The sequence below is a fragment of the Ranitomeya variabilis genome, chromosome 4, assembly GCF_051348905.1.
Source record: "Ranitomeya variabilis isolate aRanVar5 chromosome 4, aRanVar5.hap1, whole genome shotgun sequence".
Taxonomy (NCBI): Eukaryota; Metazoa; Chordata; class Amphibia; order Anura; family Dendrobatidae; genus Ranitomeya; species Ranitomeya variabilis.
This window is the reverse complement of record NC_135235.1, coordinates 553,160,477-553,183,341: the sequence shown is the minus strand read 5'-3', so window position 1 is coordinate 553,183,341 and position 22,865 is coordinate 553,160,477. Positions and strand designations below refer to the sequence as shown.

At 43.9% G+C, this 22,865-nt stretch overlaps 1 protein-coding gene across 3 annotated transcripts in view; it reads right to left on the bottom strand.

The window, feature by feature from the left end:
- Window positions 1-1,220: 1,220 nt before the first annotated feature.
- MARCHF10 (membrane associated ring-CH-type finger 10) overlaps window positions 1,221-22,865 on the bottom strand; it is a 131,302-nt gene continuing 109,657 nt past the window's right edge. For 2 of the 3 annotated variants that reach the window (XM_077257729.1, XM_077257731.1), the window contains 2 exons: window positions 2,136-2,178; window positions 1,885-2,053 (listed from right to left, as the gene is read on the bottom strand). In XM_077257729.1, coding sequence (XP_077113844.1) covers window positions 2,025-2,053; window positions 2,136-2,178 — 72 coding nt within the window. In that variant the 3' untranslated portion in view covers window positions 1,885-2,024. Of the gene's footprint in view, window positions 2,054-2,135; window positions 2,179-22,865 lie in introns of all 3 variants that reach the window. The other variant, XM_077257730.1, reaches the window with a different exon arrangement.

Here is a 22,865-nt window from a genome sequence, read left to right as displayed (position 1 = left end):
TTTTTTAAATAGAGAATGTTTTATGAGTAACTTTCTCTCTTCTGTAAGTATTCACACCCTTCAGTTCTGGTTATGGTTGGTATTACTGAATCTACTTAATACACATATTTCAGTAAGGCTCCGTTCACACCTCTTTTCTGATGTTCTGTTTTTATAAACAAACGGAATTAATATCTAAGATGGATCAGTTGCATAACTGCTGCAAACTGCTGTAAACAGAAGCAGAGGTCCCCATTGATTATTGTGGGATCCGACTGGCTTCCATATTGTTTCAGTTTTTAGAACAGGAAAAAGCTCTGCATGCTGCACCTTTAATTGAATTCTAAAAAACAAACAAAGTGGAACCCAGATGGATCCCATAATAATCAATGGGGCCCCTCTGCTTCTGTTTGCACCCTTTCTGTGACAGACGGTTTTGGGCATTAATTGTTTGCCTGTTCCCAAAAACTGAACGGACAAATGGAATATCTGAACGTAAATGTGAACATAGCTTTAGCCATTCTTTCACAAAATTATTGCTGTAGGAAGGAAACACAGAGCCGCCAACATGTCCCAAAAAAATAACTTTGAGTGTCTACTTTGACGTTGCCATTGATTTCTATTGAGTACATGTACAAAGCCTGCAGCACTATCCAGAAACAGCTTCAGTAAGAAAATAATTGGCCAGATGTATCGAATATTCCAATTCAAATGTTTTTTTTGCACTTAGCTCATTGTAATTCTGCAGAAAAAAAAATAAAAAATGTATACCATAAATGCATTTTACATAAAGCCTAAAACAGGTCCTGCAGTAATTTATCACAGTGAATTCTGACTTAATTAGTACTAGTTTTAAGGAATATACACAGTGTTTATCCAAAAATTCCAGATGATTAACAAGTCGAGCCAGTGGCACAACTATGACCGGTCAATCATCTGGAATTTTTGGATAAATACTGTGTATTGACAAGTCAGGCTAGTAACATAGTTGTGCCACTGGCCCGAACTACGCGCTCTCTGATGATACAAGCAGAGACAGCTTTGCCTATGCAACATCACTAGCCCGCAGGGGCTTTGAAGCTGATGCATTTTGATCCCATGGTCCAGCCAGCTTCAGAAAAGTGATTAAAAGCTGTATAGGATGGAGCTTGTAAGCGCTGTGCTCCTTACCTAGGAAACCTGATAGACTGCTGAGATGGTCGGCAACCTGGATCAGAAAACTATGAAATTAAAAATCCTTCAACTCTTGAAATCAGAAGTATATTGCAAATTTGCTTGTTTTTACAAGAACCCTTTACAAGCTATGTTCACATTTGCAGCCAATTTTTATGTCGCCAATGTACTTTATAAAAAGTCTTGATTGAAAATATCCTTCCATTTTGAGTCTACATCATCTCTGCAGATCTACCGTATATGTATACATAGATCTTACAGACTGCACACATACATTTATTAGGTTAGCAAGTAGAAGTACACAAAAAGAAGGAAGCACGCAGGATCAGACAATATAAAGAGGCCATATAAAAAAATGAAATTATAGCCTAGTTATGAGTCATTAGAGATAATTATATTAGTGTTCCATATTGAAGCCCTTGTTGTAAGTGAACTGTATCTGTTACAAAGAGCTTTCTTGTTGCTCAGCTTTGTGTGAATCATCATTACAAATGGGTTTTTTTTGTCGCTTCTAATATAAATCCTCTTCAACTGCATTGTAGACATAATTCGTTAACTTTTACTTTGCATTTCAGTTACTTTTATTTGCCAGAACTTAAAAGTAGATGTAATGCTCTTTGTTAATATATGTAGGAAAGAGGATCTGACATGGATTTTTAATAGTAAGTACAACGGCCCTGTCAGGACTAAAAGATCTCCTTTCTAAAGTATGTGGTCAATATTGTGAGATCTGGTTTTAAGTAACCATTCTTTATCATGAATGTGAGTGTACAAATCCATGAAGAGGTTGACAGTGACAGGTAAATGCAGTAGTATCTTGATGAGACTTCTAAGCACAGGAATATTAGATGTTGGTTCGTGTAAAATGGAATTTAGGAGTTCTGCTCGTCATCTCTTGCATCTGAAGAGAGAGAATTATTTTGCAATGTCAGAATGAAATGTAATAATCCAGTCTATGAAAGAAGACTAAATACTAAACTTACGTTCACGTCTTCCTAAGCCCAAATGTAAAAATCTTCTTGACAGCTTTAAAATAAAGAAAAGAAAGATATGTTAGGGTATGTGCCCACGTTCAGTATTTATGCAGGCATTTCTGCATCAAAACAGGTCTCTTGGCAGGAAAAATGCTGCATAAAAATAATGCTTTTTTCCCAAGTCATTAGAATGGATGAAAAACGCTGAATGAATTGACATGCTGAAGATATGACACTGCTTCAACTCTGCAAGGAAAAAATAAGCAATGTATATATTAGATTTCAGAAGTCTCAGTCACTTTGCTGTTACAGTAAAATGCTGTGCTTTTGGTGGAAAAACATGTGGGAAAAACGTGGGAAAAAACGTGGCAAAAACGCAACGTGTGCACATGACCTTCACATCAGTGCTCCATAACCTACAGCTCACATGACACTGGTATAGTCGAAGACGCTCCGTGAACTAGCAAATGACAACCAACCATTATTCCCCCCCCCACCCCGTACCCTGATTAACGACAGAGACCAAATTTTAGTTGGAATAATATAGGCCACAGCAGCCTCTTTTATTAACATAACAACAATTAACAATAAATGTAAAAGCATTAACATTAACATTCCTTTTATTTAAAACTAGGAGAAGTCCTTGGAGCCCCACACGAATCTGGTGATTTAACAACCCATAACGTGAACATAACTAAAAAAACAATGATTTTTACTCCCAGCCGTTGTAAACCTGGCTCGGGAGCACCAAAAAACCCACAAGTGGGTTCACTGTTCACGTTAATAATCTGGAGTTCCGAGCCCCCCTGCCGGAACTCCCCACCACCATTCACCAGATCCGAAAAATATTAAACACCAAAACAGGGGAGCCCTATGCCAATGGACCCCCCCAAACCAATTTTAACCAACTCCAAGGACTCCCCCCAGCCGCCTAGGCCGCAATGACCCAACATTACCAAAACTAAATACAAATAAAACTAACCACTCCCCATTCACCATGTCACCCCAAATAACCAAATATTAAGGGCGGGAGGGAGGGACGCTTCAGGAGAGGTGAGCGGGAAACTGCCAGCCCCCACCCCCTGCCCTCTACACTACCCCCCTTGAGGCAAGCCACCCCCCATTAATTTCCCTAGAAAACGCCCACCTCCTCCTCTCCTAACCCATGTCATGATGGCCTTCACTTAGGCCGCGGGGGGAGGGGGCGGCTCGCTCCGGCCTGTCCTATTACTGGTATTGTGCACCTAACCCTAAGGGTATGTGTCCACGTTCAGGTTTGCTTCAGGCTTTGGTCAGGATTTTATGCAAGTAAAATCCTGACCAAAACTGCACCTGAGGTCACTGGCAGGTCACCTGCGATGTACCTGCGTGTTTTGCTCATTGTAGCAACATGCTGCGTTTTGAAAAAATGCACCGTGCATGCGTTTTCGCGGCAAAAACGCATGCGTTTTTTAACGCATAGTGGAGTCAGGATTTCATGAAATCCCCTCCACTATGCTGTAACATCTGGACGCTGCGTTTTTGACGCTGCGGAAAAACGCAGCGTCAAAAACGCAGCGTTTCCTGAACGTGGACACATACCCTAAGGCATCATTCAGATATCTGTTTTTTTCCATGAAGGTGAAATCAATGACCGATTTCTACCAGTGTTTGGTCATTGTGTCAGTTTTTACCATCAGTGAGTTTCTCGCAAGCCAATGAGTTCCACAGACCTGTAGACTTGTATGGATGACTTTGCTCAAAACCAGACTGTAGTTTTTTTTTCAGACACATGGTCAGCAAAAATACAGGTAGAAAATGTATGTGAAAATTGGACGTCTGAATGAGGCTTTAGGCTATTGGCATTTGCAAGAATTTATTGTCACGCTAATGACTCGTTTAAGTCGGATGTCAGTTTTGACTTTCATTTTTTCCCATCATAAGTTTCCCTGATGATGAGCTAAGGCTGGTTTCACACTTGCGTTTTTGTCTGCATGCGTTTTTAAAAAAAAACGCATGTGTGAAAAACGCATGTAAACGCGGTAAAACGCATGCGTTTTTTAGACGCATGCGTTTTTATAGAAAAACACAAGAAAACACAAGAAAACACAAGAAAAAACAAGAAAACTCTAACCCTACCCCTAACCCTAACCCTAAACGTGACTGAAATACGTGGCACTGAAATACGTGCAACTGAAATACGTGGTACTTAAATACGTGGCACTCAAATACGTGGCACTTAAATACGTGGCACGTGGCACTTAAATACGTGGCACGTGGCATACGTGGCACTGAAATACGTGGCACGTGGCACTTAAATACGTGGCACGTGGCATACGTGGCACTGAAATACGTGGCACGTGGCACTTTAATACGTGGCACGTGGCACTTAAATATGTGGCACGTGGCACTTTAAGTGCCACGTGGCACATATTTAAGTGCCACGTGCCACGTATTAAAGTGCCACGTGCCACATATTTAAGTGCCACGTGCCACGTATTAAAGTGCCACGTGCCACGTATTTCAGTGCCACGTATGCCACGTGCCACGTATTTAAGTGCCACGTGCCACGTATTAAAGTGCCACGTGCCACATATTTAAGTGCCACGTATTTAAGTGCCACGTGGCACATATTTAAGTGCCACGTGCCACGTATTAAATACGTGGCACGTGGCACGTGGCACTGAAATACGTGATACGTGGCACTTAAATACGTGGCAATATGACTGTCAGAAAATGTTCATTAAACGGTTAGGGGTGAGGTTAGGGGTAGAGTTAGGGTTAGGGTTTAGATCCCTTTATCACCTTGATGGTGGTGGGTGGCTTTTCAGTGTGTTTTCTGTTTTTTTTCTATAAAAACGCATGCGTTTTTAGCGCAAACAAACGCATGTGCTTAAAAACGCATGCGTTTACATAGACAGCAATGCATTTTTTTGCCGCGAAAAAACGCATGCGTTTTTTCGCGGCAAAAAAACGCGCAAGAAAATACTGCAGGTAGCATTTTTGAAAATGAACGCATGCAGACAAAAAACGCATGCGTTTGAAAACGCGACCAAACGCATGTGCAAAAAAACGCATGCGTTTTCAATGTTAAATATAGGAGAAAAAACGCATGTGTTTTTTGTGCAAAAAACGCTGCAGACAAAAACGCAAGTGTGAAACCAGCCTAAGCAGGCAAGGCAAATAAAGCAATAAAGGATAGACACACCTTTAGGGACACCTGGAGAAGACACAGATTAGATATTTTTGACAGTGAGGTGCCATGAGAGGTGGTGAGTTCTCCTTCAATGGAAGTCTCCAAATAGAGGCTGGACAGACATCTGTCTGGGATGATTTAGTGAATCCTGCATTGAGCAGGGGGTTGGATACGATGACTCTGGAGGACTCTTCCAACTCTATTATTGTATGATTCTATGTTCTTTTTACTTCAATGTATGTATTTTGGTCTAAAGATCATTTCTGTAATGGGGCATCATTAAAAGTTTGGTACCAGTTGCCTTCCATAGACTCTGGGTTTACTGTCTATAGCTGACTGCAGAATGAGATACCTCACAATCTATGAGTGAGCTTGTTCTGAGCCAGAAATTTTAACTCTTATATCTGTGTTTTTATGAACTCCTCTGTACTAATTTATGACTACAGACAGCATAAATGTTGAGATGATCATCTGAGAAGATCTCAGAAAAAAAAAACACAAAAAAAAGAATTTCAGTAGGAACCAGCCCAGTGCCCACTGATGGATTTTCAGCTAAATAGGCTTTTCGGGACTATTTTTTTTTTTTTACTACTGGCCTGAGAACTAACAAGTAGGTAGTTATTAACTACCTACCTGTTCTACCCCGTGCTGGCACTGAGTGGTCGTCACCGCTCCTGCCAGCGATTCTCCTGCTTCACATCAACAGAACAGCTCTTCATCTTCCAGGCTGCCCTGCCGAAGGGGCGTGACTATTGGCATCATGCACATTGACAGCCAACTCTGCACAGTTAGGCAGATGGGAGCCAGCTGTCAGTCAGCATGACATTGGCAGTGACGCTGTATCAACATAGCAGAGTGGAAGAAAAGCAGTTGCTCTGTCGACATGACGATGATGGAAGCTGCAGAATCACCAGCATGAACGGTCTGTGACCACTTTGAGAAGGGAGAGATCAGTGGCAGGGAGAACAGGCATATAGTTAGCTTATTATTAAGAACTATCAGGCCCCTAGTAATAAAAGAAAATAGTCCCCAATAATTCATTTAACACATTCTGCAGCCAGCAGTGAGTATGGACACAGAGAGCAAATCTTTCATGCAACCCAAATGCAAAATTTATTTTTTAGGCCCAAATACAGTGGCATGTAAAAGTTTGTGCACCCCTGGTCAAAATTACTGTTATTGTGAACAGTTAAGCAAGTTGAATATGGAATGATCTCTAAAAGGCCTAAAGTAAAAATGACACATTTCCTTTGTATTTTAGGCAAAAAAAATATATTACTATTTTTTTACATTTTAAAAATTACAAAAAGGAAAATGGGCCGATGCAAGAGTTTGGGCACCCTTAGAGATTTGTGTGCTCAGATCACTTTGACCAAGGTTTCAGACCTTAACTAGCCTGTTAGGATTATGGCTTGTCCATTATCATCATTAGGAAAGGCCAGGTGATGCAAATTTCCCAGCTTTATAAAAATCCAGCCTCCACTAACCTTGTGCCAAAACATAGCAGCCATGGGTTCTTCTACGCAGCTGCCTAGCACTCTGAAAATAAAAATGGTGGAGGCCGACAAAGCAGGAGCAGGCTATAAGAAGATAGCAAAGTGTTTTCAAGTTGCCCTTTCCTCAGTTCGAAATCTAATTAAGAAATAGCAGTTAATAGGAACAGTGGAGGTCAAGATAAGGTCTGTAAGACCAAGCAAAATTGCAGTTATATAACAACAGTCGCACTCAAAGAAAGATATTCAAAGATTCTGACTGAAAAAACGTAGTTTTCTTTATTACAAACACCAAAATAAAGTATCACCGCAGTGTTTCAAGGTAGGTAACGTTTCGACCTGCAGGGTCTTTTTCAAACCTTAATGAAACAAATAAAAAGTATAAGGTATCACTAAATCTGAATATACAATATGTACAAAATGTATACAAAAATTATAACAAATAAACAAACAAAAGTCCCATCATTTTTTTCATTTTTTTCATTTATTTCATTCATTATTTTCATCATTTTTTTGCTTCAGTTCATTCGTTTTTTTTCGTTTTTTTCATTTTTTCATTCATTTCATTCATGTTTTTCATCTTTTCATTTTTTTATTATTTATTATTTTTACATTTTCTACATTTGTCGTTCAATCTTCATGTTCCACTCATCATTCCATTTTACTTTTGTTTTATTTTATTTTGTTTTTCTTATTTTTATTATTTTTCTTATTTTTATTTTTATATTTATGTTCTCACCATCTTTTTGCCGTGGTACTTATCTCATGATTTATTCCCTTTATTTTCATGCACAATGTTACCCTCTAGCATTTTTGCCCTTCATTTTTGCCCATATATCATGTCATAATCTATGAGCCCCCACCGGGCCCCCATTTTGTTCCATCCCTCTATTCCCCTCATCCAAACAAGTATTTTGCACATCTTACATACTCCAGCCCACACTTGAGGATCAGGGCTCTCCTCTAGACTCCTCTGTGCCTCCTGCTCTAGTGCAGATTACTTTTCCTGTTCCCTCCACTCCTACTCCTTCAACGCAGCTCTTCCCTTAGTGCGCATGCGCGGCACGGCTCTCGGCGCTCCCACCCTGCCCATTGCTTCAGGCGCTTTTCTCGGCTCTTCAATGCCTGCGCCACCTGGCTCTATGCGTTCCACACCTCGTCCTCGCCGCACACTCCATGCATCTGCGCAGTCTTCACTTCCTGTCGCCCTGCACTTAAGGGCGCTCATTTCCCTGGCTCTCCACACACCACCACCGCAGACACCAGTACCTCCGCTGCTATAGGTAATTATACCGTACCGCTGTCCTTTTCTTGACCTTGTATTTCCACACTGCCATCTTAATGCGGTGGCCCCTCCTCCTCTCTCTTTTTTCATAGCCCCAAAACGGGACTCCTGCACTTGTCCAGGGACCTTTGCCCTCCACTCTGCTCCTACAGTCTAAAGGTTAGTCTTTTGCCTTTTAGAAACTCCACCACCTGGGTTGTTCAGTCTCATTTGTAACTCTACAAAACTGTACCAGTTTATCATGTTTATGTATTATGCTGTACATTATCTATTGCTGTGCTATGTGATATCCGGATATATTTGATTTGAACTCCTGCTTCCTTACGCCAGTGTCGCCATGACGTATCTCACTCCTACAGCCCTCCGCCTTTCGGTTATCTATTTATGTTATCTCATCCCTAGACCATTGGTCTAGGTTTAACCTGAAACCATACACCTGTGTACCATTTTAGTCCTAGTATGTCGCCTTGTCTTAGAGTTTTCTCAAAGTGACATAGCATGTACCTCTAATTTATAGGGACTTTTGTTTGTTTATTTGTTATAATTTTTGTATACATTTTGTACATATTGTATATTCAGATTTAGTGATACCTTGTACTTTTTATTTGTTTCATTAAGGTTTGAAAAAGACCCTGCGGGTCGAAACGTTACCTACCTTGAAACACTGCGGTGATACTTTATTTTGGTGTTTGTAATAAAGAAAACTACGTTTTTTCAGTCAGAATCTTTGAATATCTTTCTTTGAGTGCGACTGTTGTTATATAACTACAGTCTGGAGTATCCCTCCATGTACAGTCTGCACCACCATTAGCGAGAGTGCTCGTCTTGTTCTTCAAACAAGCAAAATTGCAGTCAGAGCTGCTCATAGGATTGCTAGATATGCAAATCAGAACTCCCGCTTGAGTGCAAAAGACCTTCAGAAAGATTTAGCAGACTCTGGAGTTGTGGAACAAGTCTTGTTGACCGATGATGTTAAAATAGAACTCTTTGGCCACAATTATCAAAGTTATGTGTGGAGAAAAAGGGGCACAGAATTTCAGGAAAAGAACATCTCGCCAACCATTAAGCATGGGGTTGGATCAATCATGCTTTGGGGTTGTGTTGCAGCAAATGGCAGGGGGAAGATTTCAAGGGTAGATGAAAGAATGGATTCAATGAAATTTCAGCAAATTCTTGATGTAAACATAACACCATCTGTAAAAAAAAACTGAAGTTGAAAACAAGATGGCTTCTACAAATGGATAATGATCCTAAACACAAGTCAAAATCCAGAACAGACTACCTCAAAAGTCGCTAGCTGAAGGTTTTAAAATGGCCTTCACAATCCCCTTATCTGAACATCATTGAAAATCTGTGGCTAGACCTCAACATAGCAGTGCATGCAAGACGACACAGGAATCTCACAGAACTGGAAGAATTTTCCAAGGAAGAATGGACGAAAATCCCTCAAACAAGAATTGAAAGACTCTTGTCTGGCTACAAAAAGCATTTACAAGCTGCGATACGTTCAAAAGGGGGTACTACTAGGCACTAACCATGCAGGGTGCACAAACCTCTGCATCGGTTCATTTTCCTTTTGTAATTTTTAAAATGTAAAAAAATGCTTTGTTTTGCCTAAAATATAAAGGAAGTGTGTCATCTTTAACATTAGGCCTTTTAGAGATCATTTCATCTTCTACTTGCTTAACTGTTCACAATAACAGTAATTTTGACCAGGGGTGCCCAAACTTTTACATGCAACTGTATATGCATTTAATGAACAAACGCTTCACCTACAGGTGTCCATGTCCTTTATAGTTATCCAGATAACAGACAGGGCCACTTGTGAGAGAGCTGCTCTTTGTAGCTTCCTACTTTAGCAAAAAAAAGGGTCCTGAGTATTACATATTCTGCCCACAGTCCTCTTACTAGTGGATAGTCAATTGTAAGTGACACGTGGCATCATTGTATAGCAGGTTTAAAGTATGTTGTCTCATTATCAGCACCAGAGGGCAGACCAAATCCATCAGTGGTGCTTGGTGCCTGCTGCCAGACCGTACCACAGGCACATTAGAAGTTGACTTTGTAATAATAGCGTAAAATAGCTGCACAGTTCTGGTTCGGTTGTTTATTTATATCTATATAATCTATTATAAATTTTTATTTTAGTACAAATCAGTGTTTTTTGCTATATTCATCTGCTTTTTGCAACCCCTTCCTTGGGCGGTCATTCACCTCCTACAATTGACGTGATCCCTCAATATCCCACTCCCTTTTTGTGCGCTTTGTCCCTGTCCATGAGCAGTTGCCGCTGCCTAATGTTTTCGTTTCTAGGTTTTGGTCTGGGCCATCATAGTTTCCGTATCTTCGCACTCGTCAGGTATCATTACTTAGTTCAGAATGAGCAAAAAGTGGCCTGTAAATTGTATTCTCACATTGTTATTACCACTCTTGTGGGAAATCACCAGTTCCAGCTTATATTACTGCTGCCTGGATGATGATCACCCTCCTATATCTGTTAGGAAACTGAAGTTTATACTTCAAAGAGACTCTAATAAATGAAGTAAGCGGGAATAGGATACTTTAGATGAAGTTGTGCTGGAACAATTGACGGTGACACAAATGCATCAGTGTAGTCATGGGTCTGCAGAAAATAATCTATTCCTGCCATTTTAAGGGAGTTTCATACTATAATATTTTAAAACCTATGGCATATATGGTCATTTTTAGAGACTTAAATCAATGAAATGCTTACATGTCCGGCTAAAAAAGAAAATCAATTTTGCAATTGGCTTTTAGGGGCTTTTAGGGGCATTTGGCTTTTAGGGGCTGCCTGGGTGCAGAATGAGTTAACCGAGGATCCATCAGTGAGCTCAATCTAACAAGGAGTTTGTAACTCTCTTATCTGTCTTTAACTAGAGTCCTCTCAGGTCACCTCATTTTTGACATGGTCAAATTTTTTTGGGACATGTAATCATCAGGACAGAGGAGTTTAGACAGATATAGATACAAGAGTTACTAATAGTGATGAGCGGACGTGCTCAGATAAGGTGTTATCCGAGCATGCTCATGTGCTATCCAAGTGTCTTCGGCGTGCTCGACAAATATGTTTGTGTCCCCGTGGCTGCATGTCTCGCGGGTGTTCGACAGCCACAACCCATGTAGGGATTTCCTGTTTGTTAGGCAATCCCCGCATGTTTTGTGGCTGTCGAACACCCGCGAGACATGCAGCTGCAGGGACACAAACATATTTTTCGAGCCCGCCGAAGACACTCGGTCAGCACACGTGCATGCTCTGATAACACCTTAAAAATACCATTCTTTAGGCATTCAGAAAGAAGACCCTCATGGGTCGCCATTCTGCACTAGGCCATTTTCGTGGACAACTAGTGAATGAAATAGAAGTCACCCTGATTTGGAAATTGATGTAATATTTTCGCTTTTTTTTGGGACCTCATTACCTGCTGAGACCTCAGATATCCATTTCAAATGCTTAGAAAGTATGATTTCCATAGGCAGCCGATAATAATCCTTCAGCTTTATTGAAGCAGCATGTCCCGGCCCTCCTGGGCAGGACTTTTGGCCTAGCACCAAATCCAATGAAGTCCATTGTGCCCCTTGTTTTCTTATTGAAGACCTTGCAGCTGTGAAGGTGGATGTCTGACTAGCTGATAGGGGGGCACTATACTGGGAATAAACATGTCCTAAGAAGGTATAATTCCTGCTCAAACACTAATACTCCGCAGGGTGATTTGTTTGACATGTATAAGTCCATTATTTATATAGCCCCAAGTGCAGCATCGGACTAGGCTCAATGCAAGTCAATGTAACGGCAGATTTTCTCTTTGTTTAACAAGATAAATGACACGGCAGAACATTTTTGCACTCATCATCAAATGTGTGTAAAGTTTTTCTGAAGACTCCCTGACCTGTTATTTGGAAGGCGGCCTAGATGGGCCTCAAAGTCTTGAAACAATGTATGTCAAGGTCACCCCGATTGTACAAAATGAAAGAGTCCTTTTTCTACCTGAGATCCACTTGCAATAGTGAAAACACAACTTTCTTATATAATTCAAAAAGGAATTTCAACCCCATTTTTTCATAGAATATTGTACCTTTTTGTAATACTATTAATACGTATTAAAGGGAATCTGTCTGCAGTACTTCAGAGTATTTATATGCTCATGTAGGTCTTTCGAAGACAAGTCCAGCAATACCTTTTCATGGTCAGTTCCTTGCTTCGTTACTGAGAAATCAGTGTTTGGATTGATATGCAAATGAGGCTGAAGGACTTTGGTAGATCTGAAGCCTCTGTCATTCCGGCTCTATTTCCCGCCCATAACTGCTTACTCCTGCTTGACTGATAACTTCTTTGCTCCACGGTATAACAGAGAGAGCTGCCAAGATGGCTGCCAGACAAACAGTGGTTCAGCCGACAGCCATCTAGTCTGCATGGTGGGTTTTAATCCATATAAAACGTTCATCTTTAATGTATTAATCCTTACTTATAGTGTCCAGAACTCTGCATAATCAACATGCAATTAGCGTACTAGATGAACCTTGGCAAGGCTCCTGGGCTCACTGTTCCACCTTGGTTTGAAGCTTCTCAAAGACTTTTTTTGCAGCGTGACAAGGCCCCGATTCATCATTGCCTGTGTGCCTAGTTTCGTGAGGTTTGCACCTTTTTTGTTTGCACCTAATTCATTATTCTGCTTTTGCTTTTTTTAAGCCTATTTTTTTAGTTTTCCACTGTGTCTAGCAATTCCAGATGATTTTGCTACTTTTTAAAAGTCACAAAATTTGGTGCAATTTCCCTCCGGTTCCCCATTGTGCTTCAGGGAATTGCATAATTGTGACTTCCTGCAGTCAAATCGGGACTTTAGACAGGAAAAAAGCTGATTTTGTTTTTACTTTGCTCCAAATTCATGAAGTGCGTGTGCCATTTTGATGAATTTGGTGCTAAAAATGGCAACTAATCCTCCAGGACAAAAAAGGAAAGTGACCTAAGGGTATGTTGAAATGAAGTTTGTGAGTAGCATCATCTTTAGACGACTAAAATTTACATGTAAATTGTGAACAATGTCACCATCTCCTTTTGGTGAAGAACAAAAGGCACAACCCCTTCTGAATCTCTATTTTTCCTACCAGTAAAGTAATAGCACTTATACTCATCTCAGGTGCTGATGCATTCCAGCAGTGTCGGCACTGACTCTCCCGGGGATTGTAATGTCATGTGATATCAGCACTGGCTTCACCATCCTCTCCTACAGACGTAATTGACATCTGGAGGAAGTGAGAGCTGTGGCTGCTCTGTCACTTCATCCAGATGTCTTGATTTGTCCGAAAGTGAAGTGAGTAAAGCCAATGCTGAATGGACACAGGGATCACATAATACAATATTACACAATCCCCAGGAAAGTCAGTGCCAAAACTGCTGGAACAGCACCAGCACCAAAGGACTATGGGGAGTACATTATAGAGGATTATGGGGGGTGCATTATACTGCATGGAGGATTATGGGGTGCATTATACTGTATGGAGGACTATGGGGAGTGCATTATACAACATGGAGAACTATGGGGTGCATTATGCTGTACGGAGGGATGGGAGTCCATTATACTATATGGAGGACTATGGGGAGTGCATTATGCTGTATGGAGGACTATGGGTGCATTATTCTATATGGAGGACTATGGGGCGTGTATTTTACTATATGGAGGAATATGGGGAGTGCATTATACTAAATGGAGGACTACGGGGTGCATTATGTTATATGGAGACCTATGGGGAGTGCATTATACTATATGGAGGACTATGGGGTTCTTTCACATGTAAAGCGCCATGGAATAAATGGAGCTATAAAAGTTCATAATAATAATAAAATAATACTAATAACTGGGGTGCATTATACTATCAGGAGGGATATGTGGGGGCTATTGTAATATTTGGAGGGCTATGTGGAGGCCATTATAATATTTAGAGGGCTATGTGGGGGTCATTGTAATATTTCAAGGGCTATTTTGGGGCCATTATAATATTTGGAGGGCTATGTGGAGGCATTATACTATATGGATAACTATTGGGTTAGTAAAGGGGGTGTCTGATAAACACCTCCCCATCACTTACCCCAGACTTGATGTCGGGTGTGATTTTTGACAAATCACAGCTGACATCAATCCCAAATACCACTACGCTGATTGCCAATGCACCAGTGTAATCGGGAAGAACCAGGCAAAGCGTCAGAATTGGTGCATTTAATGTGATGCGCCAATTCTGGGGTGGTTGCGGGCTGGTATTTTTAGGTTGGGAAAGGCCCAATAACCTTGAACCTTCCCAGACTGATAATTTCAGCTCACAGCTGTCTGCTTTACCTTTGCTGTTTAAATAATAAAATTATTTATTTAATAGGTAAAAAAGGCTAAACAGTACCCTTTACTGCCACATAAAATGCACTAAAGGGTGCAAGTTTATTATAATTACAGGTCTTGTAAAATTACTACGATAGTTATGAGCAAGAGTGTTATCTTAGCATGATCGGGTGTTATCGGAGTTTCTTGGGCGTGCTCGGATAATATATTCAAGTCCCTGCGGCTGCATGTTTTGCGGTGGTAGTTAGCCTCAACACATGCAAGGACTTAAATATATTATTCAAGCACGCCCAAGATACTCGGATAACATCCGAGTACGTTTGCTCATCACTAGAAATTATATATCTACAGGATATCTAAGATCTTTCTATCATCTATCTATCTCATTATATAACATTGCTATATTAGTTTGTAAACTAGTTTTAAGTTACATAGAGCATTATAGTATGTAATAGATGATGTTAAAAACATATCACATACCTTTGTATGCGCATGTAATACGGATGCTAGGCGAGAAAAAGAATTGTATGACATACGATATGCATGACATACGGAGTGGCATACAAAGACACTGGTATGACACTCGTCCAACTTTGCATGATGAACATCGAAGCGATTTTTCATACGCTGATATGAGCGAGGCCTTAATATTATTACGGTATTTTACTGGGAGGAAACATAGGAATTCAAAAGGGGTTGTCCGAGTTGCCGACAAAACCTTTAAAGCAGTCCATGTAAATCGTATCAGTTCAGGCTGCAAAGTTAAAAGCTAGAAAATGCATAGTTCTTTTTTCCCTACTTGGCGACTGCAAAACTTCCCTTTATGTTTGAACTTCTGCAGTGGTTGCATAATTTTATCCATAAAAGATAACTGAAGCCATTTAGGAGTTGTGGAGACAGAACCTCACAGATCACACACAGATACATGTCTTGGACATGACATTAATGTTACATGTCTGAGAACTCAAGTCCCGTCTGTACAGTCTGCTCATTGATGTCAAATTGCTATTTTTTTGCAAACAAATGAAAAGAAGGTAGGTCGACAGTATTAGGCTGTGTGCACACGTTCAGGATTTTTCGCGTTTTTTCGCTATAAAAAGCGATCAAACTGCGAAAAAAAAGCATACATTAAGCATCCTATTATTAGAATGCAATCCGCAAATTTTTGTGCACATGTTGCGTTTTTTTCCGCAGCGGAATCGCATTCTGGAAAAAATTGCAGCATGTTCATTCTTTGTGGGGAATCGCAGGGATTCCACACACATAGGATTGCCTTGATCCGCTTACTTTCCGCATGTGGCTATGCCCACCATGCGGGAAGTAAGCGGATCATGTGTGGTTGGTACCCAGGGTGGAGGAGAGGAGACTCTCCTCCAGGCCCTGGGAACCAAATACCTGTAAAAAAAAAGAATTCAAATAAAAAATCATTATAATCTCACCTTCCGGCGTCCCCGGCAGCCTTCCCACTCCTCGCGATGCTCCCGATCCCAGGGATGCTTTGCGGCAATGACCTGTGTTGCCGTAGCGGTCTCGCGAGACCGCTACGTCATCTGGGGTCATTGCCGCGAGGCATTACTGGAAACGGAAGCTGCCGGGAGCATCGCGAGGAGCGGGAAGGCTGCAGGGGACGCCGGAAGGTGAGAATATCACCATTTTTTAAATTATTTTTAACATTCTATCTTTTACTATTGCTGCTGCATAGGCACTATGTTTGACAAGTGTGACAAACCTGTCAATCAGTTTTCCAAGCGATGGATTCTGCAAGCTAATTACGCTTGTAAAACGCTAGTGTTTAGCGGGAAAACGCATGAATTTCCGCAGCAATTCCGGACGTGTGCACATAGCCTAAATCTTTGCAATCAAATTAATGGAGTAACATATGGAGAATGAAATATATCATTGTTTAAAGGGAACCTGTCACCAGTTTTGCCATATATCAACTAAAACTATCACGTTATTCAGCGCCTGTGCTGCATTCCATAAATGCTTTTTGCCTGACTCCCCCTGTATAGCCCCAAAAGCCTTTTTAAGTTCTCTACTGCTTTATGGTAATTCGATCGATCTGGTCCTCTCCATCCCTCCTTCCGGCTGCTGATCGCCATCCTGCTTCTTTAATTGATGTGAATGACGCCTCGTGTCATCCACGTTGTCAGGTGAAATCTTCATTCTTTCAATAAAAGGACTTTATTCTGGCTGTGTGTTTATTTACTATACAACTATAGGATTAGTAATGGATAGGTGTTGTGAATTCTGCTCTTGGGCTCCCTCCGGTGGTTGTAAGTGGTAGCGCTGCTGTCTCTGAGTCGCAGCATTTGTCAGGTGTGTTCACTTTTTGCAAATCTGACTGGGCTATTTAGTCTTGCTTCACCCTTTAGTCAGTGCCAGTTCTCCATTGTTCCTGGAGGATTCACATCTCTGCCTGGTCTCTCCTGCTTTGCAGTTCTTTTCAACAAAGATAGTTCTGGCCTTGATTTTTTGCTGTCCAGATGCTGTGGCCTTATTGTTCAGTTCTTTTCCATGTTTTTTTGTCTTGTCCAGCTTGGTCTGTATAAGGATTTGTTTAGCCAAGCTGGTATCTCTGGAGATGCAGATATACCCTCCATATCTTTAGTTAGCTGTGGAGTTTTTGTATTTTCTGTGGTGGATATTTTCTAGTGTTTTAATACTGACCGCATAGTACTCTGTCCTATCCGTTCTATTTAGCTAGAAGTGGCCTCCTTTGCTAAATTCTGATTTCAGTCTGTGTATGTTTTTTCCCTCTCCTCTCACAGTCAATATTTGTGGGGGGCTGCCTATCCTTTGGGAATTTTCTCTGAGGCAAGATAGGTTTCCCTTTTCTATCTTTAGGGGTAATTAGTCCTCCGGCTGTGTCGAGATGTCCTGGGAGCGCTAGGTACATTCCACGGCTACTTCTAGTTGCGGTGTTAGTGCAGCGCCCCAGAGTCCTGGTCGTTGCAGTACTGTGGCTCCGCCACTATGGGGAGCTATGGTGCGTCTGATGGCACTGAAGGAGTTCATCTGATCAGGTATCACAGACACCAATACATTTCACAGCCGGGCCTCCGGGGGGAGCTAAGGGTGCTATTCATTAGGCCACTCCCCACCATAGTGGGTAAACTGGGGGTCAGGCAGGAAGTTAGATCAGAAAGCTGACTGGGTTGGAACCAGGCAACACCTTGTGGCAGAGGGTGTTGTAGGGGGAAGATACAGTAGGGTCTCTGTCAGGGGTGGGATCCTGACAGAGGCTTGGCAACAAGAACGAACGTAACGGGACCGTGCCTGCTCCGGGTAGCGGCGGTGCCCAAGAAAGGATTAGAAGAGAGATAGATTGTGCTGAGTGAGAAACGAGATCACGCAAAGGAGAAATACCAGTAGGAGTCGTGCTGTAAGACCGAAGCAACATCCTACTGAGGCGCACTACCGGTGGCCGGAACGCCGAGGGAGTATCATAACATTCAGCTTCAAGCAATACTCCAAACAGCGGCAGGACAGTCAGTTTAAGGCGGGCTGTCTAACACATATCACCTATGCAGTCTTGGGGGGCAACTTGTGGAGAGGGGCGACTCTAGGGTCCCGGAAGAGCTCCGAGCCTACCCGTCAAACGGGTGCCGTCCCAACCAGAACACCAGGGAGGGACGGAGGATTAGCAGAACATCAACTAATCGAGTTGTGAGGGAACTTAAGAAACAGACACAACAGTTGTGGGGGACTTTCCGTAAGCACAGCAGGGAAGGACCACAACACATAGCGCTAGTAGGAAGGCACCGATTTCCACCTGTGAAGAGAACTCTGGAGGTGCCATTGGACCGGCCGGACTTGCGCAGCCTGGTGAACCGTGTTCCGGACTGAGGACCCAGAGATCTTCAGTAAAGAGGTAAAGAGACTGCAACCTGGTGTCCTCGTTATTTACTGCACCGCACCACCACAGCATCACCACCATCATCCACACCTGCTATTCACTGAGCGCCCCACGGCAGGGTCACGGACCGGGGCCTAGCCGCCGTGACAACCCCAGAGCAGAGACTCAGAGGCCCGGTACCGGGTACCCCTCGGCCCTGCGGCGGTGGGGGGCGCTACAACTTGGCGTCACGAACAGGATCTACTTAAGCCTGAAGAATCAGGTCATGTGTGCCTTGGAACTGTGATTTGTTGTGCTTGGACTGTACTTTATTGCAAAGACTGTGCTGCGCCATTTACCGCCAAAATCCACCGCCATTACAGCGCTGAGGAGAGCGCAGGAGAAGAAGAGGGGCGTGGAGTGGGCGTAGGCAAGCTGAAAAGCGCGAAAAGCAATGGCCGCCCAGTCTAAATATTTCTGCACTGTGAGGACGTGTCCGTCAGCAGCAGAGATCCGCCTCCTAATCCTCAATGGAGGGCGGAGACCGAGAAAACGACACCGCCCACGAAGGAGAGAGCGGGAAAAAGACCAGGAAGTGACCCACGTGGAGGACGCTATGGCCAGCAGCTCCGAACCCGACAGTGGGGTTGAAGTGGAAGTCTCCCCCAACTACCCGGATGAGCCCAGCAGCCCGTTCTCCGTGGACAGCACTGAACTTCTGCGGGTCGAGATGGAGAGCCTGATCGACCAACTCCTCCAACTGAACATGAAGGCCCAGGCTCCGCACCAGGCAGCGCCGGAAGAAGGTCCTCGGGCGTCGGATCCTGCACCGTTACCGGAGCAAACGCTGGGATCCTCGCCGACACCGCCGGAAGAACCCGCCGCGGAGGAGGAACCTGCATCGGCTGGTGAGTCCGCCGACCCCGTCCCGCTGGCCGAGGGTTTGCTGGTGGGTCCCGTAGCAGCACCACCTCTCCCGGGAACCCATAGACTCCAGCGCCTGCTACCGTGGGAGGAAGCCACGGGCATGGAACACCGTATGCGAGCCCCAATCACCCCTACTCCCTTGCTGTGTGAGGTCCACGCGGAGCGCACGGTGTGCCGCTGGGTGAACCCCGGATCCAATCTTATGGGGTTCCCCGGGGTGGAGACCCAAGAGGGGGAGATGGTACAGGCCCTAAGCTGGGAGGAATACCGGGTCCAGCTAGAACAACAGTGGAAAGAGGAGGAGAAAACACACCAGGCCGGGCGGGAGGCCCACCATCAAAAAGACTTGGCGGTTAAAGACCGGGCCCGCAAGAATTCCACTGCTCAGCAGGCCCCCGCGCAAGCAGGGCACCGTCATTGACTTTAAACTCCGCGGGGGCTGGGGCTTTATAAAGGAGCCGGGTCTATATGCTGAAGTTTTTGTTAACCGGCGGGATGTAGAGTCGCATCTTAGAGAGGGCCACCCAAGCCGAGATCTGTATCCAGGGGATAATGTCAGCTACACCCGGCACCTTGAAGAGAAGGGGTGGTTTGCCCTGAACGTCCACAAGAGGCACAGTCCCATGTCCCCCGTGGCCAGGGTGCCCCCTTGTGACCGGCCTACGATTACCACTGAGACCACCGTGGTCACCCCAACGGGCACAATTGTGAAGACCACGACTTGCCGCGTCATGACCTCCACCGCTGTCGTGGCCACGCAGGCACCTCCTCAAGTGACCAGCGTGTCTACTGCCCGCACCGCTGCAGAACTGAAGACTGTGGGTACACAGACCCCCAGATGGGACGACAGACCCCCTTATGCAGTACCGGGCGGCTCGCAATACCCAAAGGGGTTGCCCCCGCCGGTGCTGCCTCCTGGGTGGTTTTGAGTAGACGTTCCCGTATAATGCTTTAAAAATGTACATAGTTCTTAACTGTTTGTTCGTTTCCTGTTTTGCTGCTGAACCCGTCCAGGGTTAACTCTTAAGGGGATCCTTCTGTGGACCTGGGATCCCTACTGTTTGCTTTTGTTTGTTTTTCTAAAGTTTTTGCACAAGTTTTTAGTTGAAAAGAACTGCTGAAATCATGAACAGTGCATGATCCGAACTTCTTATACATAGTTTGCACCTTATTAAAGGCGCTCCCTACTGGTTTTACTTAAAGAAGGACTCTTTGTGAAGATACCACACTGGAACCTTTGCTGAGTATGGACTGGTAGCTTGAGAAGGCGTGCTACCTCATAGAGACTTGGTCCCCTCTTAAAGGGGATGTTTATCTGTTACGCTTAAACCGTGATATTGCTTTAAGACTGGGAGCAATAATGTCTTGACCAAAGCAAGTGATGATAATGTTTACATGAGAAAGTTGTATGTATTTAATTCGTTAATTGTGAAGAAATACTGATGATGTTCTCTGAGAAGAAAAAGGTGAAAGATAGAAGAAGGATGCAGTGGGCCCGTAGGGATAGACGTGGTGTCCAGCATGCATGATAGAAAGATAATGAGAAGGCTTACTGTTCAATAGGAAATGTTTTGATAATGTTGATAGATAGTTAGGATAGAAGGTAAACCCTGAGTCCTCATAGGAGTCATGTAGAGATGGCTCAGTGCTCTTAAACTGAAAGTAATGTTATGTTCTATACTGTGTATAGTAGTTGAAAAGGCAGTAGGCCCTGGCTGAACGGGGCGGTCCTGTAACCGAAAGGAGAGGCAGTAGGTCTGGTGCCGATAGGACAGGCGGTCCTGCAGATCTAAAGGAGGAGAATGAAAAAGTTAAATTACCTTATAATGTGATTATAGGAAGGTCTTTAGTGGATTCAGAGTGTATGTCCTTAAAGGCAATGTTAAATTATTGTTCAACAATTTTGCACTTAGTAGAATACCCGGTTGGGTAAGAAAAGTTATTTATAGCCTGTTGCTATGATATTTAACCATGTTTGTAACGTTCAAGTGTCCTTACCTCCCATAAAGGGAAGCCTGTTCAAGTATACTTATTGTTATTGCACTCAACAAAACTGTATGTCTTTTTGCTAACTTGTATTGTTGTTGTCTTCCCAGTCCCGGAGTACTGTGTTTAACCAGGGGGGAGTGCAGCGCCCCAGAGTCCTGGTCGTTGCAGTACTGTGGCTCCGCCACTATGGGGAGCTATGGTGCGTCTGATGGCACTGAAGGAGTTCATCTGATCAGGTATCACAGACACCAATACATTTCACAGCCGGGCCTCCGGGGGGAGCTAAGGGTGCTATTCATTAGGCCACTCCCCACCATAGTGGGTAAACTGGGGGTCAGGCAGGAAGTTAGATCAGAAAGCTGACTGGGTTGGAACCAGGCAACACCTTGTGGCAGAGGGTGTTGTAGGGGGAAGATACAGTAGGGTCTCTGTCAGGGGTGGGATCCTGACAGAGGCTTGGCAACAAGAACGAACGTAACGGGACCGTGCCTGCTCCGGGTAGCGGCGGTGCCCAAGAAAGGATTAGAAGAGAGATAGATTGTGCTGAGTGAGAAACGAGATCACGCAAAGGAGAAATACCAGTAGGAGTCGTGCTGTAAGACCGAAGCAACATCCTACTGAGGCGCACTACCGGTGGCCGGAACGCCGAGGGAGTATCATAACATTCAGCTTCAAGCAATACTCCAAACAGCGGCAGGACAGTCAGTTTAAGGCGGGCTGTCTAACACATATCACCTATGCAGTCTTGGGGGGCAACTTGTGGAGAGGGGCGACTCTAGGGTCCCGGAAGAGCTCCGAGCCTACCCGTCAAACGGGTGCCGTCCCAACCAGAACACCAGGGAGGGACGGAGGATTAGCAGAACATCAACTAATCGAGTTGTGAGGGAACTTAAGAAACAGACACAACAGTTGTGGGGGACTTTCCGTAAGCACAGCAGGGAAGGACCACAACACATAGCGCTAGTAGGAAGGCACCGATTTCCACCTGTGAAGAGAACTCTGGAGGTGCCATTGGACCGGCCGGACTTGCGCAGCCTGGTGAACCGTGTTCCGGACTGAGGACCCAGAGATCTTCAGTAAAGAGGTAAAGAGACTGCAACCTGGTGTCCTCGTTATTTACTGCACCGCACCACCACAGCATCACCACCATCATCCACACCTGCTATTCACTGAGCGCCCCACGGCAGGGTCACGGACCGGGGCCTAGCCGCCGTGACAACCCCAGAGCAGAGACTCAGAGGCCCGGTACCGGGTACCCCTCGGCCCTGTGGCGGTGGGGGGCGCTACATTAGGGTTAGGGTCTGCGGTCAGTACAGGTACCACCTTCTCCAGAGTACGTCTCATGCTGCTCTTAGGCCACCAGATCATAACAGATAGGTGTCTTATAGACGCCACTCTATTACTAATCCATGGGCTTGATGTCACCAGACAATACAAAGGTGACTTCAACCCCCTCAAAATATTACCCCACTTGCCGCCGCTACCGGGCAAGTAGGAAGATCGGGGCAAAGGGCCAGAATTGGCGCATCTAAGATATGCGCCTTTTATGGGCAGCTGCGGGCTGCTATTTTTAGGCTGGGGGGCAATGTCCATGGCCCCTTACCAGCCCCCAGCTGTCTGCTTTAGCTTGGCTGGTTGTCAATAATGTGGGTGACCCCAAGCTGTTTTTTAAAAAATTTTATTTA